Source organism: Talpa occidentalis, unplaced genomic scaffold, assembly GCF_014898055.3.
Source record: "Talpa occidentalis isolate TD23 unplaced genomic scaffold, MPIMG_talOcc4v2.1 talOcc4.5, whole genome shotgun sequence".
Classification (NCBI taxonomy): domain Eukaryota; kingdom Metazoa; phylum Chordata; class Mammalia; order Eulipotyphla; family Talpidae; genus Talpa; species Talpa occidentalis.
In genome coordinates, this window is record NW_023604861.1 from 50957261 (window position 1) to 50979582 (window position 22322).

The 22322-nt window shown below is 37.4% G+C and overlaps 1 protein-coding gene across 9 annotated transcripts in view; it reads right to left on the bottom strand.

The window, feature by feature from the left end:
• The window catches only part of STARD13 (StAR related lipid transfer domain containing 13), a 367001-nt gene that overhangs the window by 219742 nt on the left and 124937 nt on the right, over positions 1 to 22322 (bottom strand). For 2 of the 9 annotated variants that reach the window (XM_054701410.1, XM_054701411.1), the window contains exons 2-3: positions 8313 to 8379; positions 7731 to 7791 (exon numbers count right to left, since the gene is read on the bottom strand). The exons of 4 other annotated variants lie outside the window; for them this stretch is intronic. Coding sequence is in view for 1 of the 5 variants with exons in the window: in XM_054701405.1 (XP_054557380.1) it covers positions 624 to 747 (124 nt within the window). In the remaining 4 variants the exon portion in view is untranslated. Of the gene's footprint in view, positions 1 to 623; positions 807 to 7730; positions 7792 to 8312; positions 8380 to 17363; positions 17382 to 22322 lie in introns of those variants that run through there. 3 more of the 9 variants (XM_054701412.1, XM_054701405.1, XM_054701413.1) reach the window with 3 other exon arrangements.

Consider the following 22322-nt stretch of genomic DNA (forward strand, 5'->3'; position numbering starts at 1 on the left):
GGGACACCTCTCTTTTGCAGTCCCATAGTGAGGAGAGCCTGCTCTATACAACAGGACAGGGTTTCTGGGCAGCTGCCTACTTGTACCAACAACTATCCACTACTCTTCCCTTAAATCCTCCTTCTCTACTGCCCAAACACCTGGTCTCCAGAGCTTTGTATATGCAACCTTGCCTTGTCTTGACTCTCCCGCTCATACACACGCAGTGAACGTGTCCTTGTAGAAAAGGAGAAGCTGGGAGAGGGGCAGCCCTCCTGGAGGGTCTCTGGGGTTCATTCATTCATTGTGCTGGGTGCATGGCAGTGGCGCAGGGGCCAGGCCAGGTGAGCTGGTCACGCGCGGGATGACGCTCCAGGTAACCCCTACCCGGTGCCCGCCGCGTGCGGCGCCCCGCCGGGCTGTCAGGGCGCTCCGGGCGCTGAGCCCACACCCACGGGGGAGCGCGGTTGGCGGGCGCTCGGGCCGGGCCCAGGAAGGGTGGCACGCTCAGCCTGCCCGGTCCACCCCCGCCTGAAAACCTATGCTGAGAGCCCACCGCGGCCGCGGGGCGGTGGGCGCGGGCGGGCGACGCCGCGGGTATCTCCTCCCGCCCCCGCGGGCCCCGGAGTCTCGCGGTCACCGACCTGCCAGCCGTTTTTCCCGGACGTTTTTCCACAGCAGATCCCAGGCTCGGGCCGTGGAGTCCCGCAGCTGCTCACTGATGGAGCGCCGCAGCTGCCTTCGGAAAGGCTTAGGGTCGCTGGTCATGGTAGAACCGTCCTCATAACGACCGGCGGGCTCACCGCCGCGGCTCCCGCGTGGCCGGCTGCTCGGGCTCGCGGCGACTCCGGACGCCCCGCGCGGGACTCGCGCTGGATCCCGGGACCCGCCGCGGGCGCGACATGGGCTCGCCGCCCCCGCCCGGGGCCCCTCCGCACGCGCGCGCCGGGGTGCGCGGCCGCCGCAGCCGCCCGCAAGGTTAACCTCTGCGCTCCGCCAACTCCTTTCCCACTTTCTCGCCTCTCCCTCCCCGGCGCCGCGAGCGCCTCTCCCCTCCCTTCCCCTCCCTCCCCTCGCTCGCCCGGGCTGCCTCGCGCCCCGCTCCCTTCCCCAGCTCGATCCTTTCCCTCCCGCCCTCCCCCCTTCTAAATCTGACGGTCTGCTCCCAGTGGCCCCCACTACGGGTTTTATCCCCCTTTGTAGTCCGCCTATTTCACGATACATTCTATTTTTCAAGTCTTAAACACTAGCACCGGTGCAACAACTGTAACAAACATTTTAAACTTTGCCCCAGTTAGTGCCTTAACTCATCATACATCGTTTTCCCGAATTCAAGTCACTTGACATCAGTTACTCAGTTGGGCTGATTTCTTTTGGAGTTCCGTACTGATGGTCTTGTCTTGTATGAATCTTTTCTGGTTTCATCAAGGCAATTTTTAGTCTACAATCAAATTGAAATGCTTTAAAGAGGCATTATATCCATTGCATAGCGACTGTGTAGGAGGAAAATAACTTGCAAATATTAAGGCCAAGCCACGGGGATCCTAAGTAAAACAGATTTGCATATTCTGGTAAAGCACTCAAATCTGCATGTAGTTTTTTAAAAGTAGGTATTATGAGGAAGGGAACGATGAAAATAGAATAATTTTAAGTTATTTTAGTCAACAACATAATTAAAAATAAACTCTGATTCTTGCAGGGAACAGGGAGGACATGCGCTGCCTCTTTAACAAATACCTGGGGAGGTGGTGTTCACGTTCCCCAAGCCTCACTCTGTAACAAGTGAAGACTCCACTAGCTTAGGCCTCAGTGTCTCCTGCTATGCTCAACGTTTTGTTTCTAAAGTGATTATAAGTGCTTGCAGAAACTAATTATAACATTTCATGTAATTCAACCATCTGATTAATGTGCTACATCTCAAGTTTGGTAAGAGGTACTGAAATATTTCTAAAGAGAATTTCTGAACTATTTAAACAGTAAAGTTGCTTGAATCTCATTTCTTTTAAAATATCTTTGTAACAGACTGCCAAATAAGAACCAAAGTTTAGTCAGCTGTTTTTTATTAAAATTTCTGGTACTCCACATGAAATTTGAAAATTCAAGAAAATTATTCAACCCTCTGTCTATTATATAAATTGCTACAGATTTAAAGAGTAAAATCCACCTGAATTATGCCCTCTACACTTTCAGTAAATGTTCCCTCCACCAGATTATATTGTTAGTAGAAAATGGAAAGGGAGAGGGGCAAGTTATGGTAAAAACAGTATTTTTTTTTTTTTTTGCTATTTTAAATATTCAAAACTATTCATTAGTGAAATACACTTCAGAATGATCTGGCACATTGTGATTGAGGGTTTTCGGTCCCATCCTGGTAAACCTTTGAAATTGTCAGTTATGAAGCAATAAGTCTTGGATAGAAATGGACTTGAAACTATGTCAGTTGTAGAGTAATCCAGATTGCTTTCTGGACCCAAGCCAAATACCCTTTTGATTACATCCTCTGTTTTGTTTGCATGTAGTAGTAATGAAATGCTTTACAAGGAGCAAGATTTCTGTTATCTTAAATTGACTGCTCTACAGTACAACAACAAAATATTTCACAATTACATTCCCAGAAATGCTGTGCATTTAACTTTTTAAAAAGGATCTCTAATGGAGGGCAGCAAATATAATATTATATATAAGGGAATAGAGCAAGGAACATCCTTACTATTTCATCGATTATTTACCTCTAAAGATCGTGGGCCCCTACTAGTTATAATCTATATTAATACATATTTTATATTCAGATGTCTTGGATTAGGGGGCTTCTTTAAATGAGTAATATAAAGATATACTCTGGTATTACAAATTTGCTTAGTTCTGGCTTCCACGGGTCCGTGAGTTCAGTGCTAAGAGAAGCCAGATGAAAGACTGAAATGATTTGCCCATAACAGGTGCCGCTGGAACAGCTTATGCCACACAGCATGGCCCAGCTCCCTGCCTGGCCTGGCTGCTGGCCCTGCTAGAGGAAATTTCACAGCTGTTCAGATACAGCAGTCACACGTGGAAGGGTTCCAATAGCAATGGGAACCTCAGGGACACTTGGGGTATTTTATATAGGTCCTTAGGCAACATTTACATCCATTTTCCACTAGCCCTATTTCAAAGCTGAACCGTAAGTAGGATCTCTACTTCCACTCCTATCCCCTATCTCTGTCTTTGCCTTAAACAAATGACAATTCTATTTCAGAGAAAAATCAGCCAACTTCTTCCCTTTCCCTTCCCGTTACAGTGGAAGAGGTATTTTTCTTCCAAATTAAGACCTATTCCTTGACCTGAGCTCTTCTTAGCACCCTTCTTAGCACAATCCTTATCCCTACAAGGATTTTGCTACATTAATTTTTTCTTCCATCTCCCATGCCCTCAGCCTCTCCCTCTCTATGGCTCAGCCCTCAAGACTCACACTTCTTTAAATCAAACAAAACCCAAAGCAACAACAAAATCATAACAAAGCACAGTGCCTCTTGGAAGAGAAGACTTCCCTTATCAAACCGACTGCAATCTGTTGCCTCATTACACACCAGAAAATGGTCCTGAAAGGTCACTAATAGCAGGTTGGTTGCTAAATTTAACGACTGCATTCCACTCGTGTCCTTTCTAGCTTTCTAGCTGTGTTTGACGGCTATCAGACTATACCTCTCCTTGATCTACCCCTTCTCATACCATGCCCCACGTCGTCATGGACTTTGTTTTGAGAGCTCCTTTTCTACCCGGTCAAATGTTGGCATTCCCTGGATTTCAGTTCTCAACCTTCCCTTTTTCCTCAGGCTTTGGTTTCCCTCTGGGGACCCTCTGGGTGACTGTATTTCCTTCCATGGCTTTAATTCTCTCTCAAGCCCAGTTTGGTACAGACAGAAAGTAGTGTGGCTAGAGGCAGAGTCAAGTTTGATTCTGGGTATGTTTCTGTCTCTCAATACTAACTACCTATATGGCCGTATTGTAGAGTAAGTGAAATAATCCACTTGACCCATAGAAAGGATCCAGTCTATATTTCCATTAATAATGCTATTGTCATCATCATCTTGCTGTCCTAGTCCAAATCTCTGCTGAGCCCCCTCCCCAAAGGGGCCTTTCCTGACACCCAATCCAAATACCCCTTTGCTTCCTCATGGCATCCAATTTTTTTTTATAGTACTTATCACTTCCAGGTATTTTCTCATTTGATTATTTATTTTTCTCTTTTTAAATTATTATTTTAATAACAGTACAAAACACAACAAAGCAAAAACAGACAATTACAAATCAGAGACACAATGCAGGGGAGGAGGAGGGAGAAGGATCAGAGGGAGGGAGGGAGGAGAACAGGAGACTGTGGTGATGGTGCACGGGTGCCTTGGAAGGACATTCTATGGGGACTCAACCTGAGGGGGTGGGGGTAAGAAAATATTGTTTTAAAAAATAATTTTTTAAAAAATAAATAAATAAATAAAAATTAAGATAAAATTTTATAATATGTATCCAGGATACAAGTGATAAAAATTAATATTATTTTATTTTATATATTTTTACATGATTTCTCATTTTTGTACAATGTACACGTTTTCATGTCAGTTATAGTCCTCCTGAACTTCCCACCACTCATTCACCCGTGAACTATCACCATGGTCCCTTGTGCTCTTCCCATCCGTGTTTTGATCCTACTCCTTTCTCCCCGCTGCAGAATGTGTCTGGTTTATAGTTGTCTGTTGATTTTGATTTTCACTTTATTATAGTTACTTTTTTTCCCCAATCCCTTATTTGGATCCTTTATATTCCTCCTGTAAGTGAGACCTTACAATATTTTGATTGATTATTTATTTTGTGGTTGTCTCCCAGGTAAACTTTGAGCATTATAAGAGGAGAGGCCTTCTCTTTTTGACTGACTAGTGTATCCTCAACACCTAGAACAGTCCCTGACAGTCGTGTTCAATAAAAACTTGTAGAGATAAGTGAATGATTGCACTCCAATCTTATATCATTTATCTTACTGATGGGTATTTCTAGAATTTTCCCTCTAAACTTGCTCTTCCACCTCTGTTTCTTTTCTTTCTTTTTTTTTTTTTGGTGGGACCCTCGCCAGTGGCCAGGGAACCATCACCAGCGCTGCAGAGGCTGTGGGCAGCCTCGCAGCCCAGTGCTCAACCGCTGCACCACCAGGAGAGGCCCACCACCTCTATTTCTTATGTTAGCCAGTGATGCTACCACCAATCTAATGTCCAAGAGCGAAATCTAGAACACATTATAAACTTTTAAAATCCCTTATAGTGCTTCCAACTTTCTCTGCCTGTCTATTTCTATAATAACTGGTTAATTCAATTTTCTTCTTTCTTCCCCAGAATTTTAGTATAATGAGATCACATGAGAAAGCTGTCCATTCCCTCAATTTGGACTCACTTTCTCTGGCTTTTTTTTCTTCATTCAACATTCAACTTAGAGGTCACCTACTCATGGAAGGATTCCACAAATCACAGTGACTGTACTGTTCTTCCTCGTGTGTGTGCCTAAAGCCTTTGGGTCCATCTCTAAGGGAGAGTCTACCACAGAGTGTTGTAGGTAACTGCTTTCCTCTCAGCCAGTAGGACCTTTATTTCTGAATTCCCTGTGTCCTTTCGAGTGAACAGCACATAGAGAGAGGATCATTTACTGACTAAATGAAGATTCTACTGTAGTTTTGGGTGGCTTGTTACTACTAGAATCTGGTCTTTAGTATAAATGCAAATTTTAATTATGCATGTGATATCATTAACCGTAAATCTATTAAATTTATTAATTTTAAATATTACAGTAATATGTATTAAAGATATAATATTCTAAACACAGAAAATAAAAAGAAACATTAAGAAATTACTTATAATATTACCAGGAATTGGGATTTAAATTTCTTTCATTTAACATTATATTGTCAGAATTTTCTCAATTTATTATCTTTTAAAATAAAGTTTTTAATGAATATATACAGTTTTGTGTGTGGACATGCCATAATTTATTTTAAAACTTTCATAATCTCAGATATTTCATTGCAAATGTCTAAAATTACAAATAATGTTGTGATAAACAACTTTGGCAAATAATATATCATCATTTTTACCCACAACCACAAGCATTAAGTAAGACGTGCCATTTACCCACCTATATATATGAATGCAATGACTCTGCAATTCTCTTGTTTTTTTTCTCTTCAAGTACCCTCCCATATTCCACTTATTCTGCACCATCACCCCTTATACCTAAGAGTGGAAAAGCACTGTTTACTGTCCAAAATATTGCTGAATATTTTGTTGTCAGAAGCCTTTGCTTAAGAATCCAGTTTCTAACTATACCAGGCCAGTGATCCTTTGCCAGAAGCTGATGTGTTATGACCCTCTTGTTCATGTTACATTACAGCTTTACTGTATGAAACCAACTTCCTTGTGGGAATCCATTTCTTTTACTGCATGGAAAGAGGTAAAGGTCTCCTTACTTGTTCCCTACCCAGGAGACATGTGATGTAGCAGTGGTTCTTTGAATGTTCCCTTCAGACTACACTTGAGGATTTTCTGTTGGAGGTTCTGAAATGCAATCTTATTCTTTATTTCCTTATGAAAAATGTTGCTGAAAGTTCTGGAGAAGTTGAATTTTCATTCTAGATCTTCAGTTCATTGTCACTAATCTGGACCTGTCCTGTGAGATGTGCCTTAGTACCTCATTGCCATGCTCTGAATTTTCCTATCTTCTAAAGCTAATAGATTTGATTGTTTTGGGGTTTGTTTTATAATAATTAAAATATTGTCAGGCTCAGTGCTTTCTTTGAAGCAAACCTTAGTGCTAGCTCTAAACTCTGCATTGCTGATTAATATCTGGGGTTATATTAGTTTTAATGGTAAATTCCTAGAATCTTCAGGCTAATGCCATATAGTAATATCCCCCATAATTTAATATTATTTCATAAAATTGTAATTCTTTTCTGTTTTTCATCTATACTTTTGGGAATAGTCTTTTCTACATTGGAGACTGTGGGTGGGTGTGTTGCAAATCTGACTGCTTTTACAGGCTACTTGGACTGAAGACATTTCAGGGATTGGATTGATCTCGATATCCACTTGTGGAGAAAGGCACACTTCTACCAGCCTGTTTCATAAAAGTTGGGGAAATTTATCACACAAGCTTGCCTTATTACACTGACATAGACAAATTGACCAGTTAAATATCCAATTTGCTGTGCCTGCCTGTATATATAGGGTAGCTTAAGACCTCAGTAGGTTATTAGTGACACTCAGACATACACTGTGATACACTGTTCTAGGGCTACCAAGTTCTTGACAGTCAATGAACACCTCCTCTAAAAACACTGAAAGGAAACTCCTGGTTCCCTTAGGCAGCAGAGTGATATGGCTACTGCCAGTGAATGTTCATAACTCTGGCTCCACACACCTAACGACTGTGTTATCCCATCTTTTCTATTCCTCAGTCTCAGCATCTATAAAATGGGGGAATCAATAATGCTTCCTTCATAAGGTTTTTGATAAGGATCAGATGTAGTAACACATGTGAAATATTTAGAATGGAGCTGGCATATAATGAATTAAATGTTAACTACCAAAATTATTATTTGACCTTAATCAGTTCTTCAATTCTCATTGGAATGTCATCCAACTAAATTGTGGATAGCATGCTAAATTGAAAGAAGACACTAAAAGTGGTAGAAAACAGCAATGAATTTAGTAGGAATCAAAACAGAATTCAAGCCTCACCTCTGAGTATGATAAACAGCAGGACTGGTGGAAACTACTTCCTAAACATTGGTTTCCTTATCTGTCAAATGCAGAAAAGAACATTTTATTTATTTTGATCAAAATTAAACTGTATGTGTGAGAAAGTTTTACAAATTTAATGTGCTATACAATTGAAAGGTGTTATGGATAATAAGAAAGATTAGGGAGAATTTATATTTAGAGATGATATATTTCCTACTTGAATTTAAAAATATGTATTTATTCAACATGCTTCTTTATCCAGTAGTTTTTCCCTGGTGCCCATAATCATGTCACAACTGCTGACATGATTTAAGGTCAGTTAAATGTATTTCTTTGTATGAACAGTTGGAAGAGTCTGGGCCATCATCCCCTTCCATTGGGCAACCCTCACTCCAATTCTATTTAATCCACAAATATATATTGAGCAAGTCTTTGGCATCTTTAAAGATAGGCAGCACACATTGTAGAGTGAAACTTTTTGGAGCTATCAGAAGTAACTCCCAACTTGTTATTTAATCTGAGTAGATATGGCATTTTCTTTAGGAATTTTTTCATTAATAAGCTTTTGCCCTTGCTTACCATTAGCCAGGATGAACTTCTCAGCATGCATTATTTGATATACAAACACATGCAGCAGACATTCACTCTTTAAAAATAAGACAGAAAAAGAAAGAGGCTCAGAAAAATTAATATAACTTGATCAATATCATCAGCTCGTAAGTTAGAGAACCAAGACTTGAATGCTATCTCCATCTCTAAATCCAGTGCTCATTCTAGGGTCCCTTAGCTCCCTCCCCATTCTGCAGAGGCTGTCATGTTGTGGATGTAGTTACCAAAGGCCTTGTCCTTTTAAGATAATAGGGTTTTCCCCACATAGTTTATGGAACTTTGGAGGTTGTCAGACAATACTTTATGATCATTAATAAAAATGTCATCTCTGTCAGTAATGAGATAAATCCAGTTCATTCTTTAAAGTAAACTTTAATTAATAGTTAATTTATATGCAAATTGATCATTAAGCCACTGGGAAGAGTCTGGTTATCTAAAATAATTTCTGGGGTTGAGCCCATTTTAAGGGAATGATGACTTTGCTATAACTCCCAGTTCCACAGTCTCCCATTCTCTGATTCTTTCAGATAAAATAAAGGGTCATAAGGACAAAGACTAACAATACCCATGACATTTTCTTGAGAAAGAAAAGTACTGGATGGTCTCACTCATAGCAAGAATTTAGAAAAGTTAAATAAGGGACCAGGAAGAAGACTAATTATAATAAAGTAAAAATCAAAATCAACAAGCAACTATAAACCAGAGACACTCTACAGGGGAAGGAAAAGGGAGTAGGATCAAAACAAGGGGGTGGGAATTGTATGGGGACTATAACCAAGATGAAAATGCATACATTGTGCAAAAATGAAAAATGATGTAAAAATACATAAAATAAAATTTAAAAAATAACAAAACTTTGAAAAGTGGGAACAATATAAATTTGTATTTTATTCTATAATATTTAATTCTTTTAAACCTCAATTTAAATCTAATTGTTTTTCAACAGAAATACTTCAAAAGTTATTCAACAGAAATATTTTAAAAGTAGTTGATTTCTTTAAAAAATTTAAGTTTTCCTGATAATTTCTTGGGACAACACTTCTTTTTTAAAAAAGACTTATTTTATTTATTTATGCATACAAGAGCTGGGGTGCAGGCCAGAGATGCAGGGGTGGGGGTAATAGGATTCACCAGAGACAGAGTGGGGAGCAGAACAGGCAGACTGACTGAAATACACTGCTGAGGGAAGCAGCAGGCCAGACAGGAGAGGTCTACTGGGCCATTTGGGTCACCTCCCTGACTGGGGATCAAATTCATGCTGCAGTGGCTGAGGATAGCTGCATAGTGCTGAGACTTAACTCCTTGCACCACCAGAGAGGTTCTCTTAGGACATATATTTTAAATGCATAATAATTACTATTTTGTTTAAGAGTAAGAAATGACTTTATCATTAAGCATATATTTTTCTTCTCTCTACTCCCCTCAATGGAACATTTTTTTCCCTTCCATCCATGTGAGAAGATACTTTATTTTCCATTTCACTTCCATTATATACATTGGCCATTCATTGCTTTAATACATTTTTGGCATAGTTAGTTTTTTAAAGTATGTTTACAATTGTCATTTAAAATGAAAACTCCTGATATTAATTAGAAATAATTATAAATTCAAATTATTCTTTGGAGTCCTAGGAGATCTTTTGGAATTAATTGAATTTTTTGATACCTCTATTTTATTTGTATGACTAAAGCCTCTTTTTCATTTGTCTTTGCATTCTCCATGCCTAGAACTATGCTTGATACTAGTCAAGCTGAAAAAAAAAAAAAAAGATTGTTTAGTTTGATTTGATTTTCTCTATTTTTAGGTCTCAGCTTAACTATCATTTTTATAGGCCTTTCCTGAACACCTATGTAAGCATGCCCCTCTTACTCTCCATGCCAAGATTAAGTCTCACTTTCTCTGAGGATAACACATGCCTGGGTTTGGTTATTTTTGTCTGTTGCCCAACTTGCCTCTTCACTAGATTGTAAATTCCAAAAGAGCAGGTAATTGACTTTCTTTCTGGACTCTGATTCTTAATTCCCAGAGTAGTGTCTGGTACAAAATAAGCACTCAATGAAAATGATGAGCAACAAATAACACATGTGATGAGTGAATAAATAACACGAGTGAATAAATAACACATCATTTGCCAAGAATGCTCATGTGATCACTGATCATTTAGAAATTCTAAATGCTATATGATCCCATCCCATGTTTTCTGAAGAACTTAGTTCCTTTCACTGCAGGGACCTTTGTTTCCAACTCCTCTTCACCTCACCCTAGCATGGACACACCCTGGGTTAAGTCACCACCCACACTGCTATGCTTCCAAAATTTCCAACCTTTATCTCAGTTTCTGTAACCATCTTGTATCTTTCCAGCATTCTTCATCTTGTCTTGCAATCTTTGCTTTTGATTTTCCTTTACTTAATCAGTCTCTCTCCTTGGCTTCAATTCCTTCTAAGTCTTGGGTTAAGCTTCATGAGCCAACCTTTCAACTACTTTCTCATTACACACACACACACACACACACACACATACACACACACACAGAGCTATTTTAATTCCTACTTCTTCCATGCCTATCTGACAAAAGCCTGTAACCACTTTTACATCCAGGATATTACAGAAATCCCCAAAACTGCATAGACTGGTGACACAATGCTGATGGGGTAAGAATAGCCAGCAAAATGCTTACTATTTCTCTAGCTGGGTCTGATTCCTGTTTCCCACAGTGATATCTTAAAACTCCACTCTTCTCAAGGTTAGGACACATTTAAAAAGCTTTTTGAGAATGAAATACCTTAGAATCTATCTAACAAAGGAGGTGAGAGACCCATATACTCAGAACTTGACACTTTTTTTAAAAGACTTAGACAGTGACATAAGAATATGGGAGGAGATCCTTTGCTGATGGATGGGAATAATCAATATAATCAAAATGATGATCCTGCCAAAAAATGATACACAAATTTAACATATCCCCATCAAAATCCCAGTAGTATTTTTCAAAGACACTGAACAAAATATTAAAATTTGTATGGAACAACAAAGACCTTGAGTTGAAAAAATGACCTTAAGAAAAAGGAAAAAAAACAGAAATATCATGTTACGTGACTTCAAACTTTACTATAAAGCAGTAGTATTAAAAACAGCATGACATGTGCACAAAAATAGATACTTGGGTTAATAGAACAGAATTGAAAGTCCAGAAATAAATCTGTGCACACACCAGCACCACACTCTGTTTTGCCTCTGTGTCTTTGCACTTATTCCTCCCTTCTGAACACACTGGCTCTTCCTTTCTATACTCATTCCTAAGCTGCATACATTCATAGCTTCACTGCCCCATTGGAATGTGATTCCTTTATGGGAGGTAAATGAGTTTTTAATTTCCGTATTTCCAATAAGAATTCCCAAGACAAGGTAAGTGCTCAATATTTATTAAATGAAAAAAATTAAAAACCAGGGCTATAGAGTGGGCTCAGGGAGCACATCTACTCAAATATCAAAATATTTAGCAATGGCCCATTAAAGAGATAGAAATCTGTAAATAGGCACATAGATATATGGGTACTATCACAACTGATAAAATAACCAAGAATGACAGGAAATAATAGTAATAAATTATGGATGAATGTTATTAACTATTCAGAATATTTAATGAAGCCTATTTATTTAAAAATTCCTTATGTTTTCTTTTTTGTAAAATCTGAATTTTATACTTGAAAAAATTAATTTTGTCATAAATAAGCTCTATCTCTACCCTAAACTAGAGTTAGAGTCTGAAGTTTTGTGTTAAAATATAAAGACAGTGTTATCAGTACTTTAGATATACAATAGAAATGAACTGTGCATGTAACATGCAAACTTGTGACTCTGAAAAGGAATACAAAAAAATTAATCACTCCCCACCTATGGGAAAATATGCGTTTTGTGGGTAAAATATATGTGGTTATCAAAGGAGAATAAAATAATGGTTAGGAAAGAAGGAAGAGAAGAAAAAACTATAGTTGTGGATACAAGAAGGAAGGTAGCAGTTCAATGAAGCCAGAAGCAAGAGAGGGGGCAAATCAACATGTCAAAGTGATAAGGCAAAAACAAAACCTACTAGAACTGATCTGAAGAGAGGTAACTGCAAGAGATAAAAACCAATTGGCTGCCACCCATATTAATATGAGGTAATTAGAAACTGATTTGGGTTCACTTGAGCCTCAAACAGGAAAGTACTGTTTCCCTTAAAATAAAAAAGGGAAAACAAAACAAAACAAATAGAAGGCCTGGGCAGGTGGACCAAACAAAATCCTCAAAGAATTCTTTCTAATAGAGAAATTTAGAGAGAAACAGGGATTGGGACAAGGAGGTGCAAAAAGGGCAAAGGGTACTAAGCAATATAAAACCACATTTGTGATGCCCATCAACACTATACAGCTTGCTACCACAGTTCATTTCACTGTTAAAAGGTTGAACTGTGTGTTAAAATGGCTCAGTATGTTACACAATAGCTATTGGAGCTGGAGGAGGTAACCCTACCAGGAAAGTTATGGTGGCAAGACTTGAGATTCTCTATCCATTACACCCCTAGGTGATAGAACCAAAAGTGATCCCAAGGTTTTCTAGCAGATGAAATGTCATGTAGTTCATCAAAGGGTTTTATGGGTGCATCAGGGACAAACTAAATACAAAATGCAATCTCTCAACTCTCAGGGTCTTGAAGAGTTAAATCATGCTCTCTGGAACTCTCACAAATGGACAATAAATTCACTGTGGGTCAGATGTCTGACCAGGAAACATGTTACCCTGTCTTTTTTCTTCTCAGCATACTTTTCTCGGTATTACTATAAAGCCTAATAATTTTCACTAGAGATATTAATTTTCTCTGTTCACAAATTCTTTTTGTTCTTTTTCTAAGTTCTCTTCAGTAGTTTTAGTTTAATTTGATTTTTGCAACTTTCATGTTTTTGCATAACATTTTCATTAAGATATTATTGGCATATTATAAAATTCCCCCATTATTTGTTTCATTTTAGGCCAATGTTTTTTTTTTTTTTAAATACTGTTAGCTGGAGAATTTAATCATTGGGCTTATATGACTTTTTCCCAGAGGTACAGTATCAGAATAGCTTAAACTTGCTTGATAAGCAAATGTCCATATAATTCATGTACATATATCACTTAGCTACAATTCTTAAAAATATTTTCAAATAATATTTCTCAAGATTATATTATAGTTATATTAAGAAATATGTTAGGGCCCCCCCCTAATGGCGCAGGCGGTTGAGCTCAGTGCTGTGAGGCTGTCTGCAGCCTCTGGATATGGGTTCGATCCCGGCGCCCAGCAAGAATCCCACATGGCACAGCAGACCTCTCCTGTCTCACCCTCTGCTCCCCTCAGCAGTGTATTTCAGTCAGTCTGCCTGTTCTGTTGCCGACTCTGTCTCTGGTGAATCCTCTCACCCTCCTATGCATCTGGCCTGTACCCTGGTACTTGTATGCATGAATAAATAAATCTTTAAAAAAAAAAGAAATCTAGGTTAGAGGATTAGAAATGTGCCATGGACACTAGAAGGATTTAATAAATATCTCTGAGGCTGATAAGAAGTATGTTTGTTCTTGGATTTGCAGGATGTCCTTGTAATTAATCTGGACACAATGAATTCTTAGTGCAGGGTTATCTCCAAAACTTGTATTTCCTTCTTCCAAAACAAGATTTCTTAGAAATGACTTTTAATCTTTGTGCTCCTAACCTTAGCATTCTTATTTCTAACGAGGCCATTAAAACCTAACTAAGGCACCTGCTTTTGATTGCTTCTCCTTTCAACTTCTTAAGCACCTGCCTAACCAGCTAACCCAAGTTTTGCTTCCTTCACTACCATTCATTCCTGCCACATGATGCTGTGAAGTTTTTCATTACTTCACTTAGCTTTTCAAACACCCGTAGTTCAATAACAAGGACAGTATTGTCTGGCTATTTTACTTAGCAATGAGTTGATTTACCTGTCAAGATAAACTTCACTGTACATATTATTGGATCTCTGGATTAATGCCTTAGAAAACAGCACATTGCACAGTTCTATGCCTTTCATAAGCATTAAACACTGATTTCATTTGATAGGCCGGATATTATATCAACATTTAGTGAAAGAAGCTTATTGCTGGGGGTTCAGAAATGAACTATTATGAAAGCTAACCTTTTATAATCAAGCTGAAAGTTTATTTTTTATGAAGGATTTTTAGAGGTCATGACAGAGGTTATCCATGGTAAAAACATTAAGTCACTTGAACTGTGCTATAGAGCATCTCTGACCTGATGAAACTAGGTTTTTAGCTTTCTCTTGATATATTATCTACATGTAGACAGAAGTGATATACTCTTAAAGTCATTAATTATTTACCTATATACTCATTTCAACATATTTTAAAGCAAACTTGGGTTACTAGACAATGTTTCCTTTTCATGAAATATATGTGAGATGTAAAAAAGAATATTTCCAGCTGATTCTGGTTCTTCTTTTAATTTATTTCCAGTTAAGCATAAATATAGGCAAAAACTTCAAGCTGAATTTTGAAACTTTAAGACAATTCTCTGCTTTAAGCAGTTTATCGATGCCACCTACAAGCTGGCTGCAATTAAATTCAGTCTAAGTTAGCTGTGTTCTGTTCATTTTCAATAGAGGGGAAAAAAAGGTTAAAACAATCACTTCTGAAAGGTGAATAGCTCTAAAAAAAAAAAAAGAAAGAAAAGACAAAAAAAAATTGACTAGGAGAAGCAACAATAAAACTTGCTGCTAATATTAAAAATGTTCTTTGTGGTTTGACATCTAATTGCTTAAGTCTTAAATGTATTACTCAATTCCTGTTCTGGTTCTGCTTTCATCCTGGTGGGAAAGTATCCCAAGGTAAAATGGCAACTTGCTGCCCATCTAATATACCTTTATATTGTTGCATGATGGAAACCATGTGGAGACGATTTGGAATAAAACTCGGTTGTAACTCACTGTACTGTTTTCCTGCCTTTATCAAATATTTTAGTAGAATGTGATAAGGGTTTCAAATTGAACTGCATTTAAGAAGGTTTGTTGTTTTATGTGAATTTAAGAATTTCATACTCCCTCACATTAATTAATACATATGAATTTATATTTGTCACTTTCAGGATATGACCATTTGGAAAAAGTGGCCAAAAGTCCCAGTAGCTGCAAGAAGTCTCCTCCCCTTTCTGATAACAGGGATTGAGATTTCCTTCCACTTCCTCCTTCTATCACTGCTGTTTGGTACTATCACTGCTTAGGTCCCTGGCCTCTCCTACTTCAAACACTTCTTATCTTAGGGGAGTAAATCCTGTGAGTAATCCCTGTCCCCACTTCCTCAAGGAATCCCTTCATCAACATTTCTCAATATGCGCAGCACCAAGTAACATCTAACCAGCCTCCTCCCCCTTCATGACCTAAGTCCTGCAATATAGAAAAGCTCTTTCAAGGAAATATTTTTTAAAAATGCAGAAAAATCTTATGCCTGCTCCCTTTGTACACATATATCATAATTAGCATTCCCACATTCACTCAAATATTTGTTGAACATATCCTATTTAGCGACATTATGCAGGACAGATGGTCTGTTGGCATTGTGTACAACTCTATCTTTCCACATGGACTTTAGAAAATAAAGAGAAATAGAGTTTAGGAGGGAACAATTTTATACTTGCTTTTTCTTTACTATTTTATTTTATTTTATTCTAAAAGATTTATTTTTTATTTATACAATAGCTGGGGTGCAGGCCAGAGGTGAGAGAGGGTGAGAGGATTCACCAGAGACAGAATGGAGAGCAGAATAGCAGACAGACCAAAAGCACTGCTGAGGGGAGCAGTGGGTGTGACAGGAGAGGTCTGCTGCACCATGTGGGAATCTCCCTGGCTGGCTGGGAATCAAACCCACACTGCAGAGGCTTTGGACAGCTTCACAGCGCTGTGTTCAACCTGCTTGCTCAACCCACCGTGCCACCAGGGAGGCCCTCTTTACTATTTTAACAGGAAAATATCAACATCAACAAAAACCTTTGAGAATCACAAGTTCAGCAAAAACATATATTGGACTTCCACTATGTCCTGGCCTCTGTGCTTGGTGCTGGAAAGACCAATATAAAATATCAAAGACCCTGTGCCATAAAGGGCCTTAAACAAGAATGTAGATTAGGAAAACTTTGAGAATGAGAGCTTATTTCTCCTGAACAGAAATAAGGTTGTGCCTGTAGACAGGAAGGTGGACCAATGATCCCCTGGGCCAGCAGAAATGTTATGAGGAGCCAGTCCAAGATTTAGTGTGCCTCTCAGGATTTAGACAAGCAGGAGTTTCCAGTCTCCAACTATAGGACCCTCTAAGAGGCCCTCCCAGTATTCCCCATTAAAGGTCACATCACAGTCTACCCTTTCCTGTCCCACAAACATCACCTACTAGTATCTCTGACCAAGACCACAAGAGCCTTCAGGAGCTAGAACCATGGTGTCCTGCTAGGAACCAAGGTGCCCTGCAGACGTGACAAGTGTTTAGTCTGCCAGATTTAACAAATAGAAATGCAGGATGCCAAGTTAAATTTGAATTTCAAATAAACAAATAATACTTTAATAGAAACATGTTCCATGCACTATTTGTATTTATTTTGTTCTGCATTTTATTTGGCAATCCTAGATTTGGGGTAATAGCTTTATTTCTGTTTAACATCATCTGGCTCCCCAGACGCCAATGCAAACATACTTTCTTCCACTTACAAGTGTCAGGTTTTCAAAGCATTGAGACATTTAGGTGGTACCTATTTATTGATCTTCATTGCCTATACATATATTTCTTAGAACAAATTATAGTTTCTCTGTGTCTCTGCTCTCTCTTCTGTAAAATGGGAATAATATTGTTCTTAACTCCAAAAGACAGTTGTCAAGATGAATTAATATCATATTTACAAAGCATATAGAACAGGGCCTGGAACATACAACTCTCAATCACTATGATCTGTTACATTTGTTGGTTATAAGTAATTATACTTACAGCCTTTGTTTCTTCTTGAAAAGGAAATTAATTTTGGTATTATAGGTCAATTTTGCTGAATTTTCATCTTTTTCATTTGCTGGGTTTGGGGAATAGGGAACAATGGTTTGCATAGCACAATTAATTTCAAAAGGACAGTAAGAAATTAATATATGACAAAAATCTGCTAATGCTACTATTGCTGAATTTTAATTCACCATACCTCTCCCATTTTTAACAACATTTGTGGGGTAGGGGTTAATGTTGTTCATACTCTATCTACAGAAGTTAACAAAAAATTAATAACAGTGAAAACCTGCTAGTACTATTTTTCAGTGTCCTAGGATTTATCTTAGTATTTAGTTATAATTTAATAGAATTCCTTGGGGGGTTCTAAAGTAATCATATGCAATGCAAAATTATACTTTCTGAATATTGTTCACCTTAATTTGACATAATTTCTTTAAGTATAATAATTTAAAGAAATAGTTTTATCTAAAATATTTTATCTAAAATCAGAAAGACTCAATAGCATAAAAGATTTCATTGCTTGTAAGTTTTTCCTTATGTCAATGCTTAAGTACCATCTAAGCAAAGAGAATTTTTGTAAATATAACTGTCTTGACTATTTTCAACTTCCCTAGCATCTAGAAGCACAGTATAGAAAAATTCAGCTATTTTTTTCCTTTCCATATCTCCTTTGGTTAGACATTTGTTGCGTTCTTTTTGAAAAACAATAAGAAAGAATACTTTCCTTGAGTCTGTGTATATATTTATCAACTATTGTGCATTTAGCCTGATGTCACTAAGAATTTTACATGAGTTAGCATTTTGTTACCTTGTCAAAAATATTTGCTATTTTTAGCCTTCTTTCATTAGAAAGGTTAAGGAAAAGTTCAATATTTAATAAAAGAACTACCTGTTGATTCAATCATTGCATATGGTTTGCTCTAATTAAAAAAGCAAGGCTTGATTAAATTAGTGTTTATCAAAGGGATTAACGGAAGGAAGACAATATGTATTCCTGAAGTGAAAAGGACACTGAAGTATGATGTTTCCCAGTTGCTTAGTCTCATTCTGGTATTGTCATTAATGAGACATATTTCATGTTAGATTAGACCTTGAAACTCACTATTTTTCTTTGTTTCCTCATTGTAAAATGAGAGGAATAGAATGGATTACTCTGGGATCTCTTTTCTAAAATTATAAAATCTCATTACATGTTTGATGCCCAATATGTGAATGCCTTTTCAATTCAAGTTTTTTATATAACACTATTGCTTTTATTCCAGAACGGAAATTGGAAAAAAGGGGTCAAAAAATTCATTTCTGTCTATATGTCAACTAAGACTCAAAAAGACTTAATAACTCTTGCCTCAGAAACACCTACCACATTTTAGACTTAAATTACAAACAACCAGAGTTCCTGCTCTAAGGCTATTCTTATTAATATTTTTTTAAGAAAAGTTATTCCAACATATGGAAACAATGCAACTGTCCAATGGCATATGATTGGATAAATAAAATGTGGTATACATACTCAGTAGAATACTACTCAGCTATAAAAAGGATAAAGTATTACCACTTGTGACAACATAGATAGGACAGAGGGGATTATGTGAAGTAATTAAGTCAGAAGGAAAAAAACAAATACCAAATGATTTCATTCATATGTGGAATATAAAAAAACTAAGCAAAAAACCAGGCAAAACCAAACCAAACAAACCCTGCGCATCCAACTGCAGAGCTGAGATTGCCATAGAGGGAACTGAGGGCAGGAACAAAATGTGCAGGGGGTTCAACAGACTGTGGTAGAGGGTTATTGGTATTTTTGTGGTGGGTGTGGTTTGCAATATTTACTTGAAGGGGTGTAAACCTATACACCTAGAACATATGCAGTGCTCTAAATCAATGTTTATCTCAATAAATTTTTTATTGAGGTATAATTGATTTATAATATTATATTTGCTTCAGGGGTACAACATCATGATTTGGCATTTGTAAACATGATGAGATGATCACAGCAAAAAGTTTAATTACCATCAATCATCATAAAAAGCTACACCTCTAGTAATAAAATACGTAAGTCATGGGCATATGATGAAGCATGGTGAATGTCTAATAATATTGTAATATACATTTGGAAGTTGCCAAAGAGAAATCTGTTAATCTCTTTTAATGTAAACAATCAGATAAATCACTTCAAAACACAGGTTAGTGAACCAATCAATAATAGCAGGGGGTAAACATTGAAAACATTAAATGTAAACAGCTGGGGGGAAATATGTAGCCTTTACATATCTGAAAGGGCACAAAAAATTACTCCAAATAGATTGTTCACCATAAAGTTGGGTGTTGAGTAAAGAAAGAGTTATAATGAAAGGTTAAGCATGACCCTGGTTAACCACCCACACATACCCTTTAAATACACCTACGTATGTGCATGAATGGGCCATTATTAGCTTTCATTTATGTTAATCCAATAGAGATGCTGTCATTGAACTACAGTTTCTCAGTAGTAATGTTTTGCACCAAAAATACTAAGTGCTTGACTCATTCCTTTGAAGTTGTTTCATAATTCCGAATCAAAATGACCCCAGGAAGGCTATCTCTTTTGCCTTCTAAATGACTTTCTCTTGCCTGACCTTTTATTGTAAAAAAATCAAGTAACCCTTTGTTAGGATGCTGGGCTAATTACTCAAAGGAGTTTTATGTAATCCTTTCAAATGTGAACCAACCAAAACAATCAGAATTTCCATTAGGCTGTCTATGGAGGGGGCACAAGCACAGCAGTACAAACCAGTGTGACTCTAGAGCCTAAAGATAATTCACAGTAGAAAGTTCTTCAAAAATAAATTTCAGAGAAAAAAAGGCCAGAAAGTGAGAAAGTGAAATGAAATTAGAGTTGCTATTAGTTATTACTAGTAGCTTTCTTGGCTTAAAATTAGTAAAGCAATGCAGCCCAAAAATAATGAAGTACGTACTACTCCTTTTTACCATTCTGCAAATATTTATTAGCTTTCCTCACTTATTCTAGTCATATCAATGACCCATCTGATTGAACTAAGCCCAACAGGTGTCATGCTTTCAGGGTATAGTCTGAATTTTTATAAACATCCTTACTTTCCTGAGAATTTATTCTTTCAGAGTCATTTTCTATTTCCTACCTGTCTTTGAGCATGGTACAGCCCCTAGTCAAACACAGGGATTTAAACTGTCATCTGATTGTTTCACAAATAATTTCTCATCTCTTACTTGTCATATAGTGGCAGTTAATTTCAAAACCTCCCTGAGGAAGTGTCAAAATTCTAAATCTAAGAGCTATGATGGGATGTTTTCATGTTCTGAAATTTCATTTGTATCTGCTAATAGAGCTCAAGCATGAAAATGTCTGTAATTATATTTGAAGATCCTCAATCTCATTGGATTTGTCCCAAATCATTTTAAAGCAAGTTAATTTATATTTAGTCAGATTTTATCATAAATTTTAGCACAGTGGCAACTCATTAATTAAGCATCATTTAAGAACTTGTTCAAATAAAAAATATAAATGTTGATCAGGTACCATTTGAAGACACTCTACTAGAATACAAAATAATAGTTACTGTGGAAAGTAAGAACACTATCCACAGAGTGAAAAGGCAAACTATCTATTGGGGAAATAATAGCAAATGACATATCTGATATTCAGAATACATAAAGAACTACAATTCCATAGCAATGACAAACAACCCCATTAAAAAACGGGCAAAGGACTTGGAAAGAAGATATACAAATGACAAATAATCACATGAAAAGATATTTAACATCACTAATCATTAGGGAAATGTAGATCAAAATTACAACAAGATACCATAGCACACCACTTCAAACAAAAACACAAAATAGTAAGTACTGGTAAAAATGTGGAGAAATTGGAATCCTTGTGCACTGTTGTTGGAATATAAAATGGTGCATCTGCTAGAGAAAACAGTATGAAGATTCTTTAAAAAATTAGGAATAAAATTACCATACAATCAGGCAATTTCACTTATGAGTAGATACCCAAAAGAGCTGAAAGCGGTGACTCAAACAGATATTTGAATATAGGTATTCATGGCATCATTATTCATATGAGTGAAAAGATGGAAGCCATTCAAAACTACAACTCCACAGCAATATGACAAACAACATGATTAAAAAATGGGCAAAGGACTTGGAAAGAAGATATACAAATGACAAATAACCACATGAAAAGATATTTAACATCTCTAATCATTAGGGAAATGTTCTTTGTTTGTTTGTTTGTTTTTTTATTTAATAGAGGCATGTTTTTTATTTATTTATTTATTTGCTTGTTTGTTTGTTTGTTTTTTGTTTATACAAGCACTGGGTACAGTCAGAAGCGCGGGAGGGTGAGTGAGAGAATTCACCAGAGCCAGAGCGGGGAGCAGAGCAGGCAGAAGGACCGAAGTACACTGCTGAGGGGAGCAGCAGGCGGCAGGAGAGGTCTGCGCGCCATGTGGGACCTTCCTCCAGTGGCCGGGGAGCAGCCGCGGATCGAACCGGCGCCGCAGAGGTCGCGGGCAGCTTCGCATCCCAGCGCTCAACCGCTGCGCCACTGGGGAGGCCCTAGGGAAATGTTCTTTATGCCTTTTCACTCTGTGGGTAGGGTTCTTACTTTCACACAGTAACTGTTATTTTGTGTTCTTAGTAGAGTGTCTTCAAATGGTATCTGATCAACATTTATATTTTTTATTTGTTCAAGTTCTTAAATAATGCTTAATTAATGACTTGGGTACATTGAAAGAGGAATGGATAAACAAAATGTGATAAATACATACAATGAAAAGGTATTCAACTTTAAAAAAGAATGAAATTCTGGTGTATGTTACAACACATAAAACTTTGAAGACATTATGTAAGTGAAATAAGTCTGATATAAAAGAACAAATATTACATGATTTTGTTTATATGAGGTACTCAGAGTAGTCATATTTA